This window comes from Elephantulus edwardii, unplaced genomic scaffold (genome assembly GCF_000299155.1).
Source record: "Elephantulus edwardii isolate Elephantulus edwardi_28Jun2011 unplaced genomic scaffold, EleEdw1.0 scaffold00003, whole genome shotgun sequence".
Lineage (NCBI taxonomy): Eukaryota > Metazoa > Chordata > Mammalia > Macroscelidea > Macroscelididae > Elephantulus > Elephantulus edwardii.
The window spans coordinates 32525099-32545402 of NW_006399753.1; the positions used below are offsets into that span (position 1 = coordinate 32525099).

At 35.0% G+C, this 20304-nt stretch overlaps 1 protein-coding gene across 2 annotated transcripts in view; it reads left to right on the forward strand.

Annotated features, from left to right (window-relative positions):
• Positions 1 to 20304, forward strand: part of FAP (fibroblast activation protein, alpha) — a 129182-nt gene that overhangs the window by 49670 nt on the left and 59208 nt on the right. For both annotated transcript variants that reach the window (XM_006879360.1, XM_006879361.1), the window contains 5 exons: positions 3792 to 3864; positions 4520 to 4640; positions 5633 to 5787; positions 8384 to 8487; positions 14466 to 14601. In XM_006879360.1, the coding sequence (XP_006879422.1) occupies positions 3792 to 3864; positions 4520 to 4640; positions 5633 to 5787; positions 8384 to 8487; positions 14466 to 14601 (589 nt within the window). The remainder of the gene's footprint in view (positions 1 to 3791; positions 3865 to 4519; positions 4641 to 5632; positions 5788 to 8383; positions 8488 to 14465; positions 14602 to 20304) is intronic.

The following is a 20304-nucleotide window of genomic DNA, read 5'->3' on the forward strand; positions in this document are numbered from 1 at the left end:
CTATTTCCTTCAAAGCAGCCTGAACTCTTCCTTTATCACCATAGGCTCTTGTTCATATGTTGTTTCATTAAATTCTTCTGTGTCTGCCAATTCCTTTCAATACAGTGACTCAGTATATTCTTTCCATCTTCTTTTAATACTTCCTGGATCATTTACTATTCTTCCTAAAGCATCCTTGATTATAGCAACTCAAGGTTTGAGTTTGTTCTTCAGTTCCTTGAGTTTAAGAAATGCTGAGCAAATTCAGCCCCTTTGATTTTCTGACTCCAGCTCCTTGCTCATTTCATTACTCTTACTCTTGAAACTGACATAATTTCTTTTTAATATTTGGAAGAGGTCCTTGACAGCAAATTCCCCCAGTGCGGCATATCTTTTCATTTCTTGACTGCTGTGACCACGGGTGTTGATTGTGGATCCACATAAAATTAAATCCTTGGCAACTTCAATCTTTTTTTCCATCTATCATTATGCTGCCCATTGGTTCATTAGTGAGGATGTTTGCTTGCTTGGTGCTGAGATGTAATCTATATTATACTATAGTTTTTATATCTTCCTCAGTAGTGTTTTAAGTCTTCTTCACTCTTTGCAAGCAAGATTATCTGCATCATGCATGTTTTTGATGAGTCTTCCTCCAATCCTGATGCTCTATTCTTATTTATATAGTCTAGCTTAGCATACAAATTGAATCCCTATAGAGAAAGGATACAATCTCATAAGAAGAGGTAAAAATTATAATCATAAGCATGTTATATTCTGAGTTGCATTCTTTAAGATGATAAATAGTAATAATTTATTCATTAATTTTTAAGTTTCAAGGCCTGGAATTCATGTTTAAAAATTTATTGTTTTTTTATTAGTTTACCAAAATAATTATTCATTTTTTCCTGTGCAACTCTGCATTTCCCCCCATTTTGTTATAAAATATAGCACAACTTAGGAAGTAAGAAGTAACAAATTTTATTCAAAAATAGATGGACTATCACTGGTTGAAAATCTTCTGTAAGTCTCTAAACTAGTCTATAAAAATCATCTGTAAACCACAAATCTGAAACACTCTATCATAGATTATAAGATGTAACTATTGATCTTTTCCCATTGGCTACATAAAGGATTGAGAACATAAAAAAATTAAGGAGACTATTTGTTTAACAGTCTAATAGACTCCATTGAACGATATTGTAACTAGCCTGAAATTAGAAGAACTAGATGATGCCTGTACACTGCTGAAAACTTTGATTATGTTCACAATAGAAGGTCCTAGAGAGAGTAAGCAAAAAAAATCTAAAACAAAATTTCAATTCATAAAATAAAAGACTAGACACTCTGGTCTAATGGAATTTCTGTGACCAGTGGTTTTAGACACTATTAAAACCTGAAACTGGAATGACTCATAAAGATTGTCAGCCAAACAATAGTGTTCACTCATGAAGTCATAACATTGAACAGTAACATTGTTCAAGGACATGCTTTTAATAACTATCAATCAGAGGAGACAAAAAGAAGCATTTGCCCCAAAACAAATCTCAGGAGGCAGGAAGGGATAGGGAACCCAGGTTAGGAAGTGAGACTAGTGCTTTTATATGGAAGGATTACTTTCAGCTTGAGAATTGCTGAGCAAATTCTCTTGTGATTTTCTGACTCCAGGTCTTTGCACATTTCATTGTAATATTTTGCTCTGTCTTGTAGGGCTACCCTCTACTAATTCTATGAGACAAATGTGGGGCAATTATTGAAGGGGGGAAATGAATTTATTACGTACATTTTCACATGAACCACAATAAAACATCAGAAAACAAAACGGGGGGAAATCTACTACCAAAAAATGAAGACGGCTTTGTTTTCAAATTAGGAAAAGAATGCTAAGGAGATAGTGGGCATAGGAGAGCAGTCAGAATAAGAGCCTTCTCTCTTATTCTTAAAGACAGCACATAGCTCGAAGAGGGGATTTATAGAGTCATGAAAGGACAAGGATGTGCTGAGATTTTCTGCTTGGCACTATCTTCATGACTGCACAGATGATTCCACAGTATGAGAAAAGCTAAATGACAAAGGACTTTAGGAGTGTGGCATAAGGCAGAATAGTGAAGAGGTGAAGAACAAATGTCTTCTTTTCTAGGTCATTCTTTTGCCCATATCTTCACATCTCTTTCACAATGTTGTGGACCTCCTGAATTCTGATCTTCATATATACTCTTCTGGGGCAGCCATGGCTCTCAGTGCAGTGTCAGTTGGCTCCTTCAACGGGCAGCACTCTTTCTTCAGTTAAAACTGATCTGTGCCATGTTTTTCCAGTGCTCATTAGGGAGCTCATGATACTGGAACTAATATGCTAAACAATGGAATATGTGATGCGGATCATCCCCAGGTGCCTAAACTATAAAGGAATGGAAAGGCGAAATGTCAGGCCCAAGTTGGGTCCAGTTTGAGAGATTCTAGTTTGAGGCAAGAGAGTCTTTCTTGAAAGACTCCTCAAATTATACCTTGGAAGCACATCTTGCTTTGCTTCCCCTACAAAGCCAGTCTTGGTGAAACTATTAATACAATCTTCAAGGAGAAAAAAGTCAAAACTTAAGCACAACATCCTATGATTCTCTAACACATAAGAATCTGAACATATACTTGCTGAAGAGCTACAAAAGCCCCACAGTATAAGTCAGACAGTTGAATATTTGCAGGATGGCTCTAAGCATCAAAGTGTGATTTTTGTCCAATAGGATATTTGAAATTTCCCCATGGGTGGAGGACTTTACAAGCTTAAGGCACACTGCCCAGTGTACGATCTGTTTTCCAGTTTAGCTTGAGATCAGATGTTCCTTTCCTTTTCTGATTTCAAGTCATATCCCTGGGGAGATTGTCAAATGGCATCTTAGTTTTAAAAATTTGAAATGCATATGCATTCACAGAGATGGGGGTTGGAAATGAGAATGTGAAAGTATATATATTAAACTTTAGTACAATTATAGAATTTCAGAGCTACAAGGCATACCCGGCCATCTCAGTCTGGAATGTGCGAATTTTAGTTTCAGGGGTTAAAAAGACTTGAGTCTAATTAAGAATCTACTAAAAACTAGCAACGTGACTGTTATAGATTGAATCATTTGCCAATACAATTTGTATTGTAAGTACCAACCTCCATGCTTATGGTTATAATCTCATTTGGGCATGGATTGACTTTGTTGTCTTGAGTCAATCTCTTTTGAGATAAAAAGAGATTAAGCAAGATGCCAGTTAGCAGAGACAAGGTAGGACAGATACCAAGACACAAGGAGCTCTCCAAGGAACTAGGAAGTAGAACTGAAGAGATAAGAATCTTCCTCCAGGAAAGAAAGAGATAGCCTTTCTCTGTGGTCAGCACTCCAAAGTCCAACTTCAAAAAGGAAGGGGGGGAGGGGTTGTTTGTTAAAACTATCCACTTGTAATATTTTTTCTAGCTGCAATAGACAACTGAAAAGTGATCTCAAGAAGTTTATATCTCTAGACCTAATTTTTTTTTTTTTATGAAATGGGATGATATTGGGTAGTTTTGAGAGACATTTCTCCTGTAATAGTCTAAAAGTCCTGAATAGTCACCATGTACAAAGTTTAGAAAACCGGTATACAATAAAGTTCAGTCACTTGTGCACCTTGTGACCAGTGGAAGGACTGCGACAACCACCAAGGTCTCGAGCCCTACATTCTGTCCATCATGTTTATAAAAGCAGGGGGATAATCTTTCATTTTTGTTTGTTTGTTTATCTCTGTACAGATTTTTCTCTTTGCATTAGGGGGGATTTTTCTTTCTTTTTCTCTAGAGAGTTTGTAAGAGGAAATGAGCTTCCTCGTCTAATTCAGTATTTATGCTGGTCGCCTGTTGGGAGTAAATTGGTAAGTTTTTAAATTATAGAAATGTTTAATCATTTAAATAAAGGAGGAGTTATTTGCTTTTGGCCTTTGTTAAATTTCCCTCCCTGAAAGGGGGAAAAAATGCATTCATGACTATTTTAGCAGTTAAAAATGGAAAGAGTTTTGATAAATTGAAACCCATCTGAGAATTCCGCAAAATCTCGAGCTCATGGATAGATTTCTTTAAATATCGCAGTCAAAAACTTTATCCTTATACTCAGCCAGAATGCGTTGTGCCAGAAAGCTCAGGAAAAATATGGTTTTCACAAGTTTCCCAGACTAGCTTCAGACAACATGAAATTTTGTCCAAGTGCTTATTTAAGGACTCTAAATAAAGATTAGATGTAGCTGGCTATTAATATTTAGAAATTTATTTAGCTGTCAATATACCTAAATTTTTTTCCTAATAAAAATATAATGGATTTTTTTGTGAATAAATCATAAAATCATAATTAATATTGTTAAGGATTGACCTTTTTCTTTGGCATATTAAAATATTTTCATTGTGAAATTTTTGCATCTTTCACAAGGATTATCACTCCTTGGGAAAGCAGTAGGTAAGTAATGAATTTAAATATGCAGCTTTGATTGTAGTGCTCATGGAATTACTTATTCATGAACTCACTCCTACTTCCAGGTATATGTCTATCAAAACAATATCTACCTGATACAAAGACCAGGAGACCCACCTTTTCAAATAACATATAATGGAAAAGAAAATAAAATATTTAATGGAATCCCAGACTGGGTTTATGAAGGTAAGCTGTATTCTTTTCCTACTATTGCTATTTTAGACTTTCATTTAAAAATAATTTCATGCTTTTAGTAGGATTCCAGTAGGTGGTATATTATTTAGACAAATGGTGTAATTTCTGAAAGCTGTGATAAGGTTATGAACAAGATTTGTATATTAGAAAAAAAACCCCAACCAACCCAAACCAAACCCAGTCAACCAAGCATTAAAATAATGCTGCCAGAAGATGGTACCATTTGCTTTCATAAACATTAGAAATAAAGTTATGGTAATAATTTGTGTTCCAAGGAATATATAAGTCCTTGGGCCTTGTCCAATTTTTCACTGTATAAGGTTAGTTTGTTGCTGGCTTTTGTTCCATGAAAAATATTTTCTTAAAAACTAGTCATCTGTCCATACGATTTTGTTAGAAAAGTCTTAATTTTAACACTGTCATGAATTCTTTCTTCATTCTGGATCATGTGTTTAAGAAATATTAATAATAAAACAGATAATTAAAGAAAATGTAAAACTAATAATTTATATTAATTAGGGCTTTAACAAATTTTTAAAGATTTCTTAGTCCCTACCTTTATAGTAAAAAATAAACTAACCTTAGTTTTAAAATAATTTCTAAAAGAGAACTGAGATTTTTAATGTTTATGTCACTCCATAGAAAAAATTGTTTTTTACTTCTCTAGGTGATTATTAAAAACAAACAAGCAGAAGCTTACATCAAAAGAAAAGTTAATTGCTGCTGAAATGTTTCCTATTTATTTAAAAATTCTATTTTTTATTAGTGCCAATTCCCAACCAGTACAATTGTGTTTAGTATGGGTTATAACATTAAAACTCTTTTTTATCCAAACTATTAAATTTTTAAATAAATTAAGTGGAACATATGCCACACTCACTTTTATAAAAATATTCTAGTCAATAAATAGCTATTTCAGAGTGTTTACAATATTATAAAAATAAAATATAGCTGCAATTAATATACTAGTACTTATTTTTCAGAGGAAATGCTCGCTGCAAAATATGCTCTCTGGTGGTCTCCTAACGGAAAATTTTTAGCATATGCAGAATTTAATGATACAGACATACCAGTTATTACCTATTCCTATTATGGAGATGAACAGTATCCTAGGACAATTAATATTCCATATCCAAAGGTATGTTAAATACTTCTAACAGATACTTTCATTTCCCTACTGTCAAAATGAGCAACCATTATGGTGAATAGAGGTGGGATCAACAAGTTTGGAGAGCCTTTTATCCTTGTGCATTGTAAAGCAAACATAGTACTTTGCTCTATTATTTATATGGACATCTGTTGCTTTGGACATCTGGTTATACTGGATGAAGTAATCTTTGCAAAATCCATTGCAGAATCTTTGAAGAACATATGGTCTAGATCATGCAGGAAAAACAAGCTTAACTTAATTTTAATTTTTTTTCATATTTCATGCTCCAAATTCAGAATATAGTTCTGCTTTGCAATTCCCTCTTGAATTCTCATGCCTTTATTAACTAGAATGGAAATTTAATCTTCCTGTCAGTTAACTGCATGTAGATTTTTCTGGATGTACACATTAGGTAAATTTTATGACCCTTAGTATCTTCCTTCAGGGGCTTTAGAGAAGGTGCAAACCCAAAGTTTCTTGCATATCTGTCACACTAGAGTTCAAAATATACATATTTCACAATCAGTCATATGTTTAGAAAGACTTAGTTATGCAATCGGAGAATGAATAGGCCACAGTAGAAAGCATCATTCCTCAGACAAGAAGTTTGTAAAAAGAACTATCATAGCTCAAATTTTCCTCTTCTTCAAGAGACATTAAAATGTGAATCTTTGTTTTTTAGTATCTACTTTTACTTTCCAAGGAGAATACTTTCATGGATGGATCAAATGAGTCCTTATATGTGTCAACAATGGAAAGAATGTAATAGACACATGAATACATTCTGACCCAAGCCAAAGAAGCACTATCTGGAAAAGTAGAAATTACCAAGAGTCTACTATTAATGTTGACTATTACTGTGTCAACGATCACTCATTGATGCTTGAGTGTTCCAACTCTTGCCTTTAATGTGAGAAACCTGCATTGGTTCTTGGCCAAGGTACCTCATGTGCAGTCACTACTCATTTGTCAGTGGATACTTCCATTTTGCTATAATGCTAAAGAGGTTTCAGTGGAACTTCCATACCAAGACCAACTAACAGGGAAGAACTGGTGTTCTACTTCCAAATATCAATCAATGAAATAAAATGAAATCTTTTACAATAGAAAATGAACTTGTCTTTAACTAATCATGGACACAGAACACGACCAAACAACATTTTGTTTTGTTGTACATGGGTTCACCATGAATTAGGGGGTAATGTGATGGCAGCTAACAACAAAAATAATTACTGGTGTTGGTAAGTGCAGTTGAGTCAGCAACAATATTTATGTAAAAATAACAGGTTTTTTAGAGTCTTTTCAGAAAATGCAATGAAAAAGAGATGAGCACTTAGATAAGTCATCTCTGAAGAACTCTGATGAAAGTTAGTAATGTTTCAAAGTGAGAATTGTGATATTTAAGACCCAAGATGGACAAGAACTTGGATCATTGCAAATACCTATGCAAGCGGTAAAAGATAAGGAAATTCAACTCCTGGAGAATGACTGACTCTGATAGGGAAATTAGGGCCCAAATTTTGCATAGTTCTTTGCAGACTGACGTTATTGAGAGAAACATCTAGCATTGGACCGAAAGATAGCTCCAAAGGATGAAGGAAGGCCTAGCTAAAGTGGGTGAGAGAAAGGGAGATCGTAAGAGAGAATGAAAATACTTTAGAAATATGCAAACTGCACTGGGTCACTTAAGACTATTTGCTTAAACTTTGTGGATCTAAATTTCATTACATTTCTAAGATTCATTTCTTCTGAAGTAGAAGAGAAAGTGTCTGGAACAAGCCATATACTGCCAGGGAAATTTCTAGCATATAATAGCACAAAAAGCATGTAAAGAAACTGTAAATCCCATGGACATCTCATTTGGAGGTGAAATTTCTTGATTCTTTTGGAAATGATGGCAATAAAAATATAACTGTGTAGGAGATTAAGTGCTTGACCTGGCTAAAATGATAAGGCAATAACAAAATAATCTTTCCTCTAAACTTCTTTGCACTTGCCTCTCAAAACAAATTCCTCCTCTGTACTCCCATAAGTACTTGGCAAAAAGATGATTATAAGAATAATTATAATAATGCAATAGAACACCTTTGGAAATCAGAAAAGAGCAATATTTATCACAGACCTGTCTTTTCAGATGTATAATATTTTCTTTATAAGTCAAGCAAGATTCATTAAACAGGTAAAGTATTTTCTTTTCATTGTTGTAATTTGTAATTAATTGCCTTGCCAAAAGAAGGGAAATTAAGTTTCTAGACATTTTAGAAATAGAAACTTTCAAAAGTAATATAGTCAACATTTCCAGCTTATAAAAATATTCCTTACTTCTTAAAAATGGATCCATGATTGCACAGTAGTCAAGGACTTGGCAGCTAACTTAAAGGTGAACAGTTCAAACCTAACAGCAGTCCCACAAGAGAAAAGAGCTGGCAATCTACTTATGTAAAGATGACTGCCTTAGGAATCCCTATGTTGTTTCTCTAAGTTAAAATCAATCCTGCAACAAACCACAAATTCCTAAAATGTCTTTAAAATGTTGGTGATAATTAGAATTTTATAACCTTATAGACTTTCATTGTCTTGCCAGGCTGGGGCAAAGAATCCCACTGTTCGGATATTTATTATTGACACCACTTACCCAGGACACGTAGGTCCCAGAGAAGTACCAGTTCCAGCTATGATAGCCTCAAGGTAAATTAATCTTCAATACCTCCCACTTCCCACCCAAGTGAACTCATCGCACTTCAAAATTTTTATACCAAGACTATACTGCTTCTCAAATGAGTTTATAATGTGCATGGAATAAGTGAAAAATAGAACACAATAACTGTGAAATCAAATACTTGGATTTTTTAAAATCACAGATAAGTTTCTTAACACAGTGGTTGGAAGTTACCCTTTTCACACATATAAAGGTGACTTCAGTGGCCAGTGTAAGTGGTACTCTTTTTCCAATGCATAAATGTATAAAATTGAACTGACAGTAAAACTGTTAGTAAAATTCATACATTTCCTCAGTCTGACTTCTTTGAAATCTAGCCTGCTTTCTCTGAAACCTAAGGCTGTGGATCTGTGCTTATTGTGCATGAAACATAAAATAATCCAACCTTTTCTAAATAGTAACATTTTAAACTGAAATACTATTTTCAGGCACCTAGCTATATTGTTGTTCTGTTTCTTATTGTTCACATTATATAAACATCTATTTGTGCACCATCCTTGCACAAAGGGCCATGCTAATCTTCTCTGTATTGTTCTGATTTTGGTATATATGCTGCTGAAGCGAGCACATGTGCAGACTTATCTAGTGTTTGACTAGGGAGCTCTGGTGGTTTATTAACAAAGAATTATGCTCCTAGCCAAAAACATTCAGTTCAAATCCCCTAACTCTGCAGTGAAGAAAGATGGGAGATCTATTCCTATGCTATTTACTGCCTCTGAAAACCCACTAGAGGGTCAACTATAGGTTGATTTTGACTAACCAGTAAATAACAAAAACAATGTAGTGGTAGCCTGAAAGGAGAGTTCTAGTCCAGGCTTGACAAGTATCCAAGGCCCGTAGTTGTGAGGTTACACTAGCCTCTAACAGACTGATAAGTGTCTATTTTATTATTTTGAGTTTTCTTCAACCTTTTTTCCCCCTCCCAGTCTAAACAGGACCTTCTGTGATGATTCCTTTCAGCATGGTCAGAATGCTGGGCACTATCTAGTTCTTCTGGGCTCAGGGTCATGAAGGTGATAGTTCAGGTGCTATGTTAATCCTTTGGACTAATTGGTACTTTTCATTTCTTATTTTATTTACTTTTCTTTTATTGAGATGGAGAGAGACCTGCAGTTGTAACTTAGGTGGCCACAATCAAGTTTTTAATATTGCAGTCTTTCTTTTCTTTCTTTTTTATCGGTTTATTTTATTATTTTTTGTGTATGTATTACCAAATCAGATCTGACTGGTACAGGAGGAGATTGTTCCTCCTTCTCCAGCAGAGCATCTTGTGGATTCGAACCAGGCATCTCTGGGATTACAGTGCAGCTTCTTGCCACTAGGCCACCAGAGCTCCCTAAGATTGTGGTCTTTTAAGACTATATAGGTCCAGGCTATATATTTTTTATATCTATATATTATTTTTATTTTATATATTTATATATATTTTTTATGGCTAAAAATTTGCATAATCCACCACCCTCACTGTGTGCACTACATTTATTAATATATTTGTAGCACATAATAACACATACATAGTTAAAAATATGTACATAGGTAGTCAAACAAGATGAACAGATATGAGTAGGTAAACACATAGTTAAAAATATGTACATAGGTAGTCAAACAAGATGAATAGATATGAGTAGGTAAAAGAAACTATATCCATGACTACGTAGTTTTGGCAAGTGATAGTTCTACATTCATGTTTGTATATACTGTAAATATATCTATGTATATAGTAGTGTCAATAGGGGGAAATGTTATATAAATGTCTTCGTCATATCTAAACATCCTGAGCAAAACGTTGCTTGGCCTTGGGTCTCAGAACCATGTTGTTGCTAGGTACCATCATGCCAAGTATTATTCATAACAACGCTATTAACAACAATCTGAACCTTGTCCACCCTCATCATCTCTGACATACTTGAGTGACTGATACTGTCACTATGTCAATCCATCTCATTCCTCCACATTTCTAAGCATATTGCCCCTTTCCAAGGAAAAGTCTTTTCTACCAACAGGCTCAAAATATGTGAGATGAAGCTTCACTTTTCTTGCCTCCAATGAGCACTGTGGCTGTACTTTGTCCAAGACATATCTGTTTGGTCTTTCATGGGATATTCTTCAACAAAACTCAAAGGCATCGCTGCTTCTTCTGTAATCCTTATTTATTGCCCACCACTCTGATGCATATCAGATAATTGAAAATACCACGGCCTTAATCACATACACCTTTTTTTTTAAACTGACATGATTGCTCCTCAGTAATTTAAAAAAGTTCATGATAGCAGACTTTCCCAATGCAATACATCTCCAGATCACCTGACTGCTGGCACAAGAGATGTTGATTGTGTATTCAAATGATATTAAACCATTGACCATTTCAATCTTTTCTCCATCTGTCATGATGTTGCCTATCAGTTCTGTGGTAAGGATTTTTGTTTTTTTAATGTTGAGATTTCAAAGAGCAGCATGGGAAGACAGAGTAAAAGTATTATAACAAAATGTGCAGAGAGCTGGAGTCAGAAAAATCAAAAGAGCCGAACTTACTCAGCATTTCTTAAACTGAAGGAATTAAGAATAAATTCAAGCCTCGAGTTGTTATACTTTGGGCATGCATTGGGCAGAATATTAAATGATCCAGGAAGGATTAAAAGAAGAAGGAAGACATATACAGAGTCATTGTACCAAAAGGAATTGGCTGACACAAAAGAAGTTAATAAAACAATGAGTCGCAAGTGACTCGACAGCACATAACAACAACAACAACAACATAAGCAAGAGCCTGTAGTAATGAAGGAAGACGTTCAAGCGACTCTGAAAGAATTGGCAAAATCAAGGCCCCAGGAATTGATGACATACCAGTTAACATATAACAACAAACAGATGCTGCCCTGGATGTGCTCACAAAGTTGTGTCAAGAAATCTGGAGGACAACCACCTGGCCAACTGACTGGAAGATATCTATGTTTGTTCCCATTCCAAAGAAAGGTGACCTAATAGAGTGTGGATATTATTGAACAATATCATTAATATCACATGCAAGCAAGATTCTGCTGAAAATTATCCAAAAATGACTGGAACAGCACATAAGCAGAGAACTGCCAGATGTAGAGGCTGGGTTTAGAAAAGGCCATGGTATTAGGGATATGATAGCTAATATTAGAGGGATTGAAAACGGAGAGTACAAGAGGAATGTCTGTGTTTCATTGACTATGCAAAGGTATTTGACTGTGTGGATCACAACAAGCTGTAACTGACTCTGAAAAGAATGAGAATCCCAGAACATTTGATTGTGCTTACACAAAATCTGAACTTGAACCAGGACGCAGTTGTCAGAACAGATCAAGCAAACACTGGAAGGTTCATAATCAGGAAGGGTGTACTCAAGGGATGTATCCTATTTACATACCTTTTCAATCTATACACAGAACAGATTATCTATCAGGGAGACTGGACTCTATGAGGAGCGTGGCTTCAGAATTGGAGGAAAATACATCAACAATCTGTTATGTAGATGATACAACCCTGCTTGCTGGTACTGAGGATGATATGAAGCACTTACTGCAGAAGATCAAGGACTGCAGCCTTCAATATGAATTAAAGCTCAACATCAAGAAATTAGAGATTCTCACCACTGGACCGATTGATAGCACCATGATAAATGGTGAAGAGACTGAGATTATTAAGAGATTTAGTTTGCTTATCTCCACAATCAACACTCTTGGTACCAGCAGATAGGAAATGAAAAAGATTAATTGTATTGAGAAAGTTGGCTGTCCAAGACCTCTCCAGAGTACTGAAGACTAAGGTGCACCTGATCCAGGCCATAGTCTTTGCAATTACTTGCTATGTGTCAGAAAACTGAATGAATGATGAATCGGTGCCTTTGAGCTGGAGAAGGGTTTGAATATATCATGGACTGCTTGGAGAACAAACAGGTTTGTCCTGGTGGAAGTGAACCAGTCTGCTCCTTTGGGGCAAGGATTCTGAGGCTTTGTCTGACATACTTCGGGCATGTTGGAAGGAGGGACCAGTCCTAGAAGAGAGACATCATGCTTGGAAAGGTGGAGGGACAACACAAGAGAGGAAGACTCTCAATGAGATGGATTGATTCAGTGACTGGGGTAATGAGAGAGGTGTGTCAGAAACAATAAACTTGGCACAGGATAGAGCAGGTTTCAGGGCTATTATACATAGGGTTGCGATGAGTGGCAAGTGACATTCAGCACTTAAGAACAATAACAATGTTGAAATGTGTCTGGGAACATCAAAGTCAATGGCATAATAGAGCTTGCAAAGACAATGTTCTACATCCTATTTTGGTAAGAAGTTACTGGCTTAAGCTTAGAGTTGCACAATTTGATGAGTGTGGGAAGTGAAGGAAATGGGAAGGATCTTTTGTGAAAAACAATGTATTCAATTTTGTAAATAAATCAATATAAAATTAAAAAAAGACCCAAGAAGAATATGAAGTACATTGCATTAATAAGGTGTATTTTAATATCTAAAGTGAGGTTCTTGTTATCCAGCATTTTTAAAAATCTTTGACAGTGAGGTTCTTATTATCCAGCATTTTCGGAGATCTTTGACAGCTGTTTTGCCAATGAAGCATGACATTTAATTTCATAACTACTGCTTCCATGGGTGTTGATTGTGAATACAAGTAACATAAAATACCAGACAAAAAAAACAAAACAAAAAGTCACTGGAGTCTTAGCTTGCAATCAGCCAACTATGGTGAAATTATGGATATCTCCCTGTCTGGAAAAAAGAGGAGGGAAGAAAACCAAAGATGCATAGAAACAGAGTCCAGAGGATCCTGTGAACCTCAATTTCCAGGACCCTGAGACCAGAAGAACCTGACAGTTCTGGCTACCGCTGTTGATGGCTGGAATCACAAGAAAAGGTTCTAAAATGAGTGGGAGAAAAATATAGGGGGGGGGGGTGGAAACGCTCAGAATCACAAAAATGGCTGAGATTGCCAATCTGACTAAGTGTGGAACCCTCAAGATTATGACCCTTAGTCACCCTTTGAGCACAGAATTAAATGTACACTTGTGGCTCAACTTTCATCCAAACAACAGCCAATAAGCTGGATAGAAACAAAGGGAAGGGGTACTTACTTCTTAAAAGAATAAACCATACAGAATCAAAAAGGGAAGCTTTTGTCTAGGGATAAAGCTTAAAAGGCAGAAAGGGGTAGACTATGAGCATTAACAGAAATGAGAATCACAGAAAGAAGCAGAGATTGGTTAAGTAACTGACCTAAGGTTATGTAACTAGTTGTAGACAGAGTCAGGATTTGACACTGAGAACCTTTCCAGCTCTGTGGGTTCTTTTACACTGGTATCCAAAATTAGGTGGTTCATTTACATTGGTATTCGCTAGCCATGAGTTCATCCTTGGATCCAAGCAATCGTTGTTGCCATTCATTGACACCTAGTATGCGCCAAGCACTATTTGAGTCATTTCCTATACATCATCTCTAATTATGACACTAACCCCAATTTGAACACCTGCCCATGGTCAGAGCTAAAACCTAGCTTCAAACACAAACCTGCCTGGAGAGATAGTTGGCCTTCCCACCACACTGGGCTCTCTCTCAACTAATTAAAAAGTGAAAAATTGAGTTTACATATGCAAAACAGCCAATTTAATGCTTTTCTCTGTGTAGATTGACCAGTAGCTTTGGCCCTATGTCTTGAATTTTCTTTTTAAGATATTTCAAAATGGAGAGAAAACTAAAGCATGGAATCATTTCATTAGCTGAATGAAGTTGTTTCTAGATATTTTTAAGTCCAGCAGATTTAAATTCTTTCTAGAAAAGAATAGCTTTGCTGTACTCATACTTACTGAATAAATAGTCCACAGTAATATACATTCTATAGAAAATAAAATTAGAAAATTATTTGGCTGTGCTATTAGCTTATGATTGTGGCATTCTGTTTTTATTTATCTACAGTGATTATTACTTCAGTTGGCTCACATGGGTTACAGATGACCGAATATGTTTGCAGTGGCTAAAAAGAGTCCAGAATGTTTCCGTGTTGTCCATATGTGATTTTCAGGACAATTGGCAGACATGGGACTGCCCAAAGGTAGGTATATTGAAACATCACATGTGTGTTTCTGAAGATGAATGTATCAGCATTTATTTATAGCTAATAATTTACTACAAAGTCAGATTAGTTCTCTAACTCCTAATTGCATTGCTTCTTCACCAGTCCATTATTTTTATCAATTAAGTAGGATACTTTTGATTTTTTCAGTGACTTTGACAGAATGAGTTATCTAGTCTCATGTAGGATTGAAACCCATCTTTTTGAGATTATAACATTGGCAGGAAAAAGAAAATTAAAACCTAATATGGATTTCTTAGGGAACTGTAATGTTCAACATAAAAGAGGGTTAGCTATGAGTGATACAAAACAAAGAGCAAAGGCAAATGCCGCATGTCCTACAGAAGGACAAAAGTGAAAAAGAAAAACTCTAAAGGTAATTAAATAAAATAAAAAGAAATTAAAATATTATCTGAGATCAAAAGTGACCAATTGAGAATATGAAGTAATACATCAGATTATAATTAAGAGGGAGCCTTGAAAATTGGGCACAAATTTATTGTTGAGTCTTAATTGTTTCTGCTGCTCAAATCTGAGCATAATCTGTTTGATTAGTGAATCATAGAACCATTTCTCCCGTCTAAATGCTTTAAAGTAATTATGTTCCTAAGAATTCATATTAGGAACTAAGACATACAGACTGTAATTAGGAAATTTGATGGGTACATTTCATGAGTCTTCTACTGATGAAGAAATGTTTCATTAACCCAAACATAGGAAAAGCCCTATTTTATAATATGCTTATTTTATTAAGTTAGAAAAAAAAATTACAACAAAACCCATCACCCCAAACCCAACAACTAACAACAGAGAGCGATCAGAGTAAATCACTGAATTTCATCTAGAAATTAGGACATTGTATTTTGTACGGAAAAAACCCTCTGAAACTGTTTGGAAATATATCAGGACTATAATAATCAACATAACTCAGGCTAAAAATATTTTCTAAATCACTACTATGTCTGTAAGAGGCTTGACTAATTTTGATGGGATATGCTAAAAACTTATTTTTGTCTTATTTGTAACTTGGTATACATGCAGAAAGATTTTTGGCTTGAATGCAGTATCCTACACAGAAAAAGATAGACTAATCTTGATTATACTGGCTAATTATCTGATTAGTTACTTTGGTTGACTGTGTCTTTAACTTGCTCATTGAATCTGGGTATTGGGAATTATTGTTTTAATTTTATTGGTTTAAAAATGAAAAGATGGATCATTTAGACACATTTTTGTTGTTGTTGTTCCTAAAACTAGGCAGTTAAAAACTGTGATATCTTTGGAATTTGAAATTCTAATTTATCAAAATCAGAGACAACTTTAATCCAAAATGACAGAACATTTAAGATGCTCATTCAATGAACTGTGGAATTCCCTGGAACATAAATTTTCGTTTATGGCAAAAAGAAAAAGAAAAAAGATTAAATTCAGACTACCAGGTTTGGGTAACCTTAGGATTTCTAAATGATGTTATAAATCCATAGGACATATTTAATATTTAAGAGCCATTTCATGTTAAATATTTTAGACACCATATTGATAACTGATACTTTTTCATATTCTTAAACATAAATAATATTTAGCTAAAATGATCTAACAAAACTTTATTCATGTTTTGAGTCATATCCAAAACAAAGAGGCAAAGACAATTGGCAACACTTACTTATAATGTATCTATATGGTACTTATGATATAAGTAGATATGATATATATAATATGGATAGATACAATATCTATGGTGTTGATCAAGACATTGTTAAGTTTGGGGAAGAAAAATTATTTACAACATTTATCTTTCTCTAAAAAGAGATCAAGATTAATTTTATCTTTATATCTAAAATTAATGCATAAAAATGTTCTTTTTTTTATTCCTTTTCCAAATCTTTTCTTGCTCACTCTAAGGCGTTGGTTTATGTCTCTGGGAAACAGTTCAAACTGTTGTCAAAATCAATTCTTTTCTAAATTATGTGACAGTGTACTCTCTTATGGTTTTCCTACTAGTTCACTGACTATTCTTTCTCTTTCCAGCTTTTCTTATTTGAACATCTTAGTATTATCCAGCTTAATATATTTACATTGTAGATTAACTGCTATAACAAAAGCAAAAACTTCCAATAACTGAGTTAATAGAGTATATATGTATTACATATTTATGTAATCCAATAGTGTATCCAGGTAAGTGGAGTATGCTAGAAGCATGGTGCTATCTTCCACATAGTAATTCAAGAACCCTGGCTTATAATATGTTTGTCTTCATCAAGTGGTTCCCAAGATTGTTCAAGGGTACTAAAACCTGAGCAGCAACATCCCACTGGGGAGTGGATCTAAGATGGAGAGTTCCATATGAGAGGTGTTAATGAACGGGACCTAAAAATAGCACTTTACACTTCTGCTTATACTTTATTATGCAAAACTTATCATATAATCATATCAAATTAAAAGATTTAAAATGTGGTCTAGCTATGACGCTAGGAATAAAGAAAAAGATTTGCTGATGTTACTGAAGTCTTTCCTTGCTTTGGTTGGTTTTTATCTACAACAAAGTCTCTGTTACCAGTTGCCAAAAATTCTCAAATTTCTTTCTGAAGATTTGAACTTTTAACAATCTGTGACTCTAGCTACATAGCTCCACTTTCACTGTTACTTCTTTGAGTCTTGATCAGTACTCTCCTAAATATTACAATGACCTTCCAATTGTTTTCTTTGTTCTATTAACCACTTCTAGTTTATTCTCAGTGTCCTATGCTTAACTAGACACTCCAAATTGTGAGTTCAAAATCCTTTAAAGGAAAAGTCCAGTCTTCAGAGAGCAAAACAGATTCTCTAAGACTCTGCTTATCTTCCCTCATCTAGGTGTCTTCCCCCATCATCTAATTCATCACTATAATCACATTTTATTTTAATAATTCTGAGCTTCATGCAATTTTTGAAATTGCTTTCATTCTACCTGGATAATTCTCCTTTCTCTAATTATTAGCCTTTATCTATCCTTTCATGACATTTTTAGAGTCTCTTCTGAAGTCTTTTCATTTTTCTCCCCTTTCTCCTCTGTATTTGTAATGATCTTTTGTTCTTTATAGATAACATCATCCCACAACTCATCTGATCTTTGATCATTGGAGTTCAATGGCTCAAACCAGTTCCTAAGATGATCTTGAATTTCCGCTGGAATAGATTAAAGATCATATCTTGGTTCTTGTGTACTTATTTTCATTTTCTTTGGCCTCAGTTTGAACTTGCATAGGAATAATTGATAGTCTGACCCACAGTCTGCCGCAGCCTAGTTTTAATTGCCAAGAATGAGCTTCTCTAATGATTGTTTTTTTCTAGAGATGTAATCAATCAGATTCCTGTGTAGCCCATCAGGTGAGATTCGTGTGTAAAGTCACCATTTGTGTCTTTTTCAAAAAGGTATTTGTAATTAATAAATTATTGAAAATACAAAATCTGATCATTCTATTTGCAGCCTCATTTCTATCACCACACCCATATTTTCCAACTACTCTTCCTTCTTCACTTTACCAACTTTTACATTCTAGTCACCAATTATCATTACTGCACCTTGATTGTTCAATCAATTTTGGACTGCAAGATTTGGTAAAAATTCTCAACGTCTTTCTCTTTAGCTCTAGATGTGGGAGCATATATTTAAATAATAGTCATGTTAATGAGTCTTTCTTGTCTTTGTATGGATACTATCTTATCACTTACAACACTGTATTTCAGAATAGAACTTGAAATATACTTTTTTACTATGAATTCAAAACCATTAAAAAATCTGAAATGGATGTCAAAAGAGACTCTAACTCAAATTGCACTTGAGTGTCAAGAAGCCAAAACAAAGGGAAAACATGCTGAATTTAAAGAGCTGAAAAAAGATTTCAAATGGCAGCTAAAGAGGTTAAAGAAAAGTATTATGATGGAATGTGCAGGGAGCTGGAATTGGAAAATAAAAAGGGAAGAACTCGCTCTGCATTTTTTAAGCTGAGAGAACTGAAAAAGAAGTTTAAGCTTCATGTTGTCATATTGAAAGATGCTATGAGCAATATATTGAATGACCCATCATGAAAACATCAAAAGAAGTTGGAGGGAATACACAGACTCACTGTACCAAAAAGGAATGACTGACAGTGAAAAATTTTAGGAAATATCATATGAACTAGAGCCAATGATAATGAAGGAGGAAGTGAAGCTCCATTAAAGTCATTGACAAAAAAATAAGTCCTCTGAAATTGATGGGATATCAATTCTCTCATTTCACTTAACAGATTCAGTCTTGGAAGCACTCACCATTCTATGTCAGGAAATTTGGAGGAAAGCTCTCTGGCCAATGGACTGCAAGAGATCCATACTTGTTCCCATTCCCAGGAAAGGTGATCAATCAGAATGTGGAAACTCTTGAAAAATATCGTTAATATCACATGCAAGCATAATATTACTGAAGAACATTCAAAAATGGCTAGAACATTACATAGTTAGGAAACTACCCAAAGTTCAAGTAGGATTTAGAAGAGGCCCTGGCACTAGGGATATTTATTACTAATGTCAGGTGGACCCTGGCTGAAAGTAGAGAATATCAGAAGAATGTCATTCATTGTGTTTCATTGACTATGCAAAGGCATTTGACTGTGTGGATCACAGCAAGTTGTGGCTGACAACGAGAAGAATGGAAATCCCAGAGCACTTACTTATGTTCATGTAAAACCTATAGCTGGACTAGGAGGCTGTTGTGTAAACAGAGCTGGGGAAACTGCATGGTTTAAAATTAAGAAGGGAGTGCATCAAGGTTGTAGTCTTCTCTCCATACCTATTAAATCTGTATGCTGAGCAAACTATGTGAGAATCTGGACTCTACAAAGAGGAATATGGCATCAGGATGAGAAGGAGACTCATCAATAGCCTGTGTTATACAGATGACACAACTTTGCTTTATGAAAGTGAGAAGGTCTTGAAACACTTGTTGCAGAAGATTGTAGAACGCAGACTTCAATATGTATTTCATTTCAATATCAAGAAAACAAAAGTTCTTACCACTGGACTGATAGACAACATCATGATGAATGGAGAAGAAATTGAAACTGTCAACAACTTCATCTTACTCGGATCCACAATTAACATCTTGGTACCAGCAGTCAGGAAATAAGGAGATGTATTGCACTGGCAAAGTCTGTAGTTAGGAACCTCTCCAAATTATTGAGGAGTAATAATGTTAGTTTGAGGACTAAGATGCATCTGGTGCACACCATGATCACTTGTTAAGCATCTGAGTGCTGTATAATGAATAGGGATGACAGAAGAACTATTTCTTTGAGCTGTGGTGTTGGAGAACAGAACCGAACATTCCATGGATGGCCAGGAGAACAGACGATGATGTCTTGAAGAGAGTGCAGCTAGAGTGCCTTTTGGAGGCAAGAATGATAAGGCTTTGTCTCATGTTGAGCATGTTGCTAGCAGGCTCTATTCCTCAGAAAGGAACATGATGTTTGGAAGGGTGAAGAGTTGGCAAAGGAGAGAAAGATACTCAACCAGGTGAATTGATATAGTGACTGCCACAATGAGCTCAAACATGAGAGTCAATGAGCTGGAAGACAAGAGCCTCACTAGAATGATACTTGAAAAATCAGAGATAAAATGTAAAGAAAATGAGGAAAACATGAGAATTATGTGGGATGACATCAAACA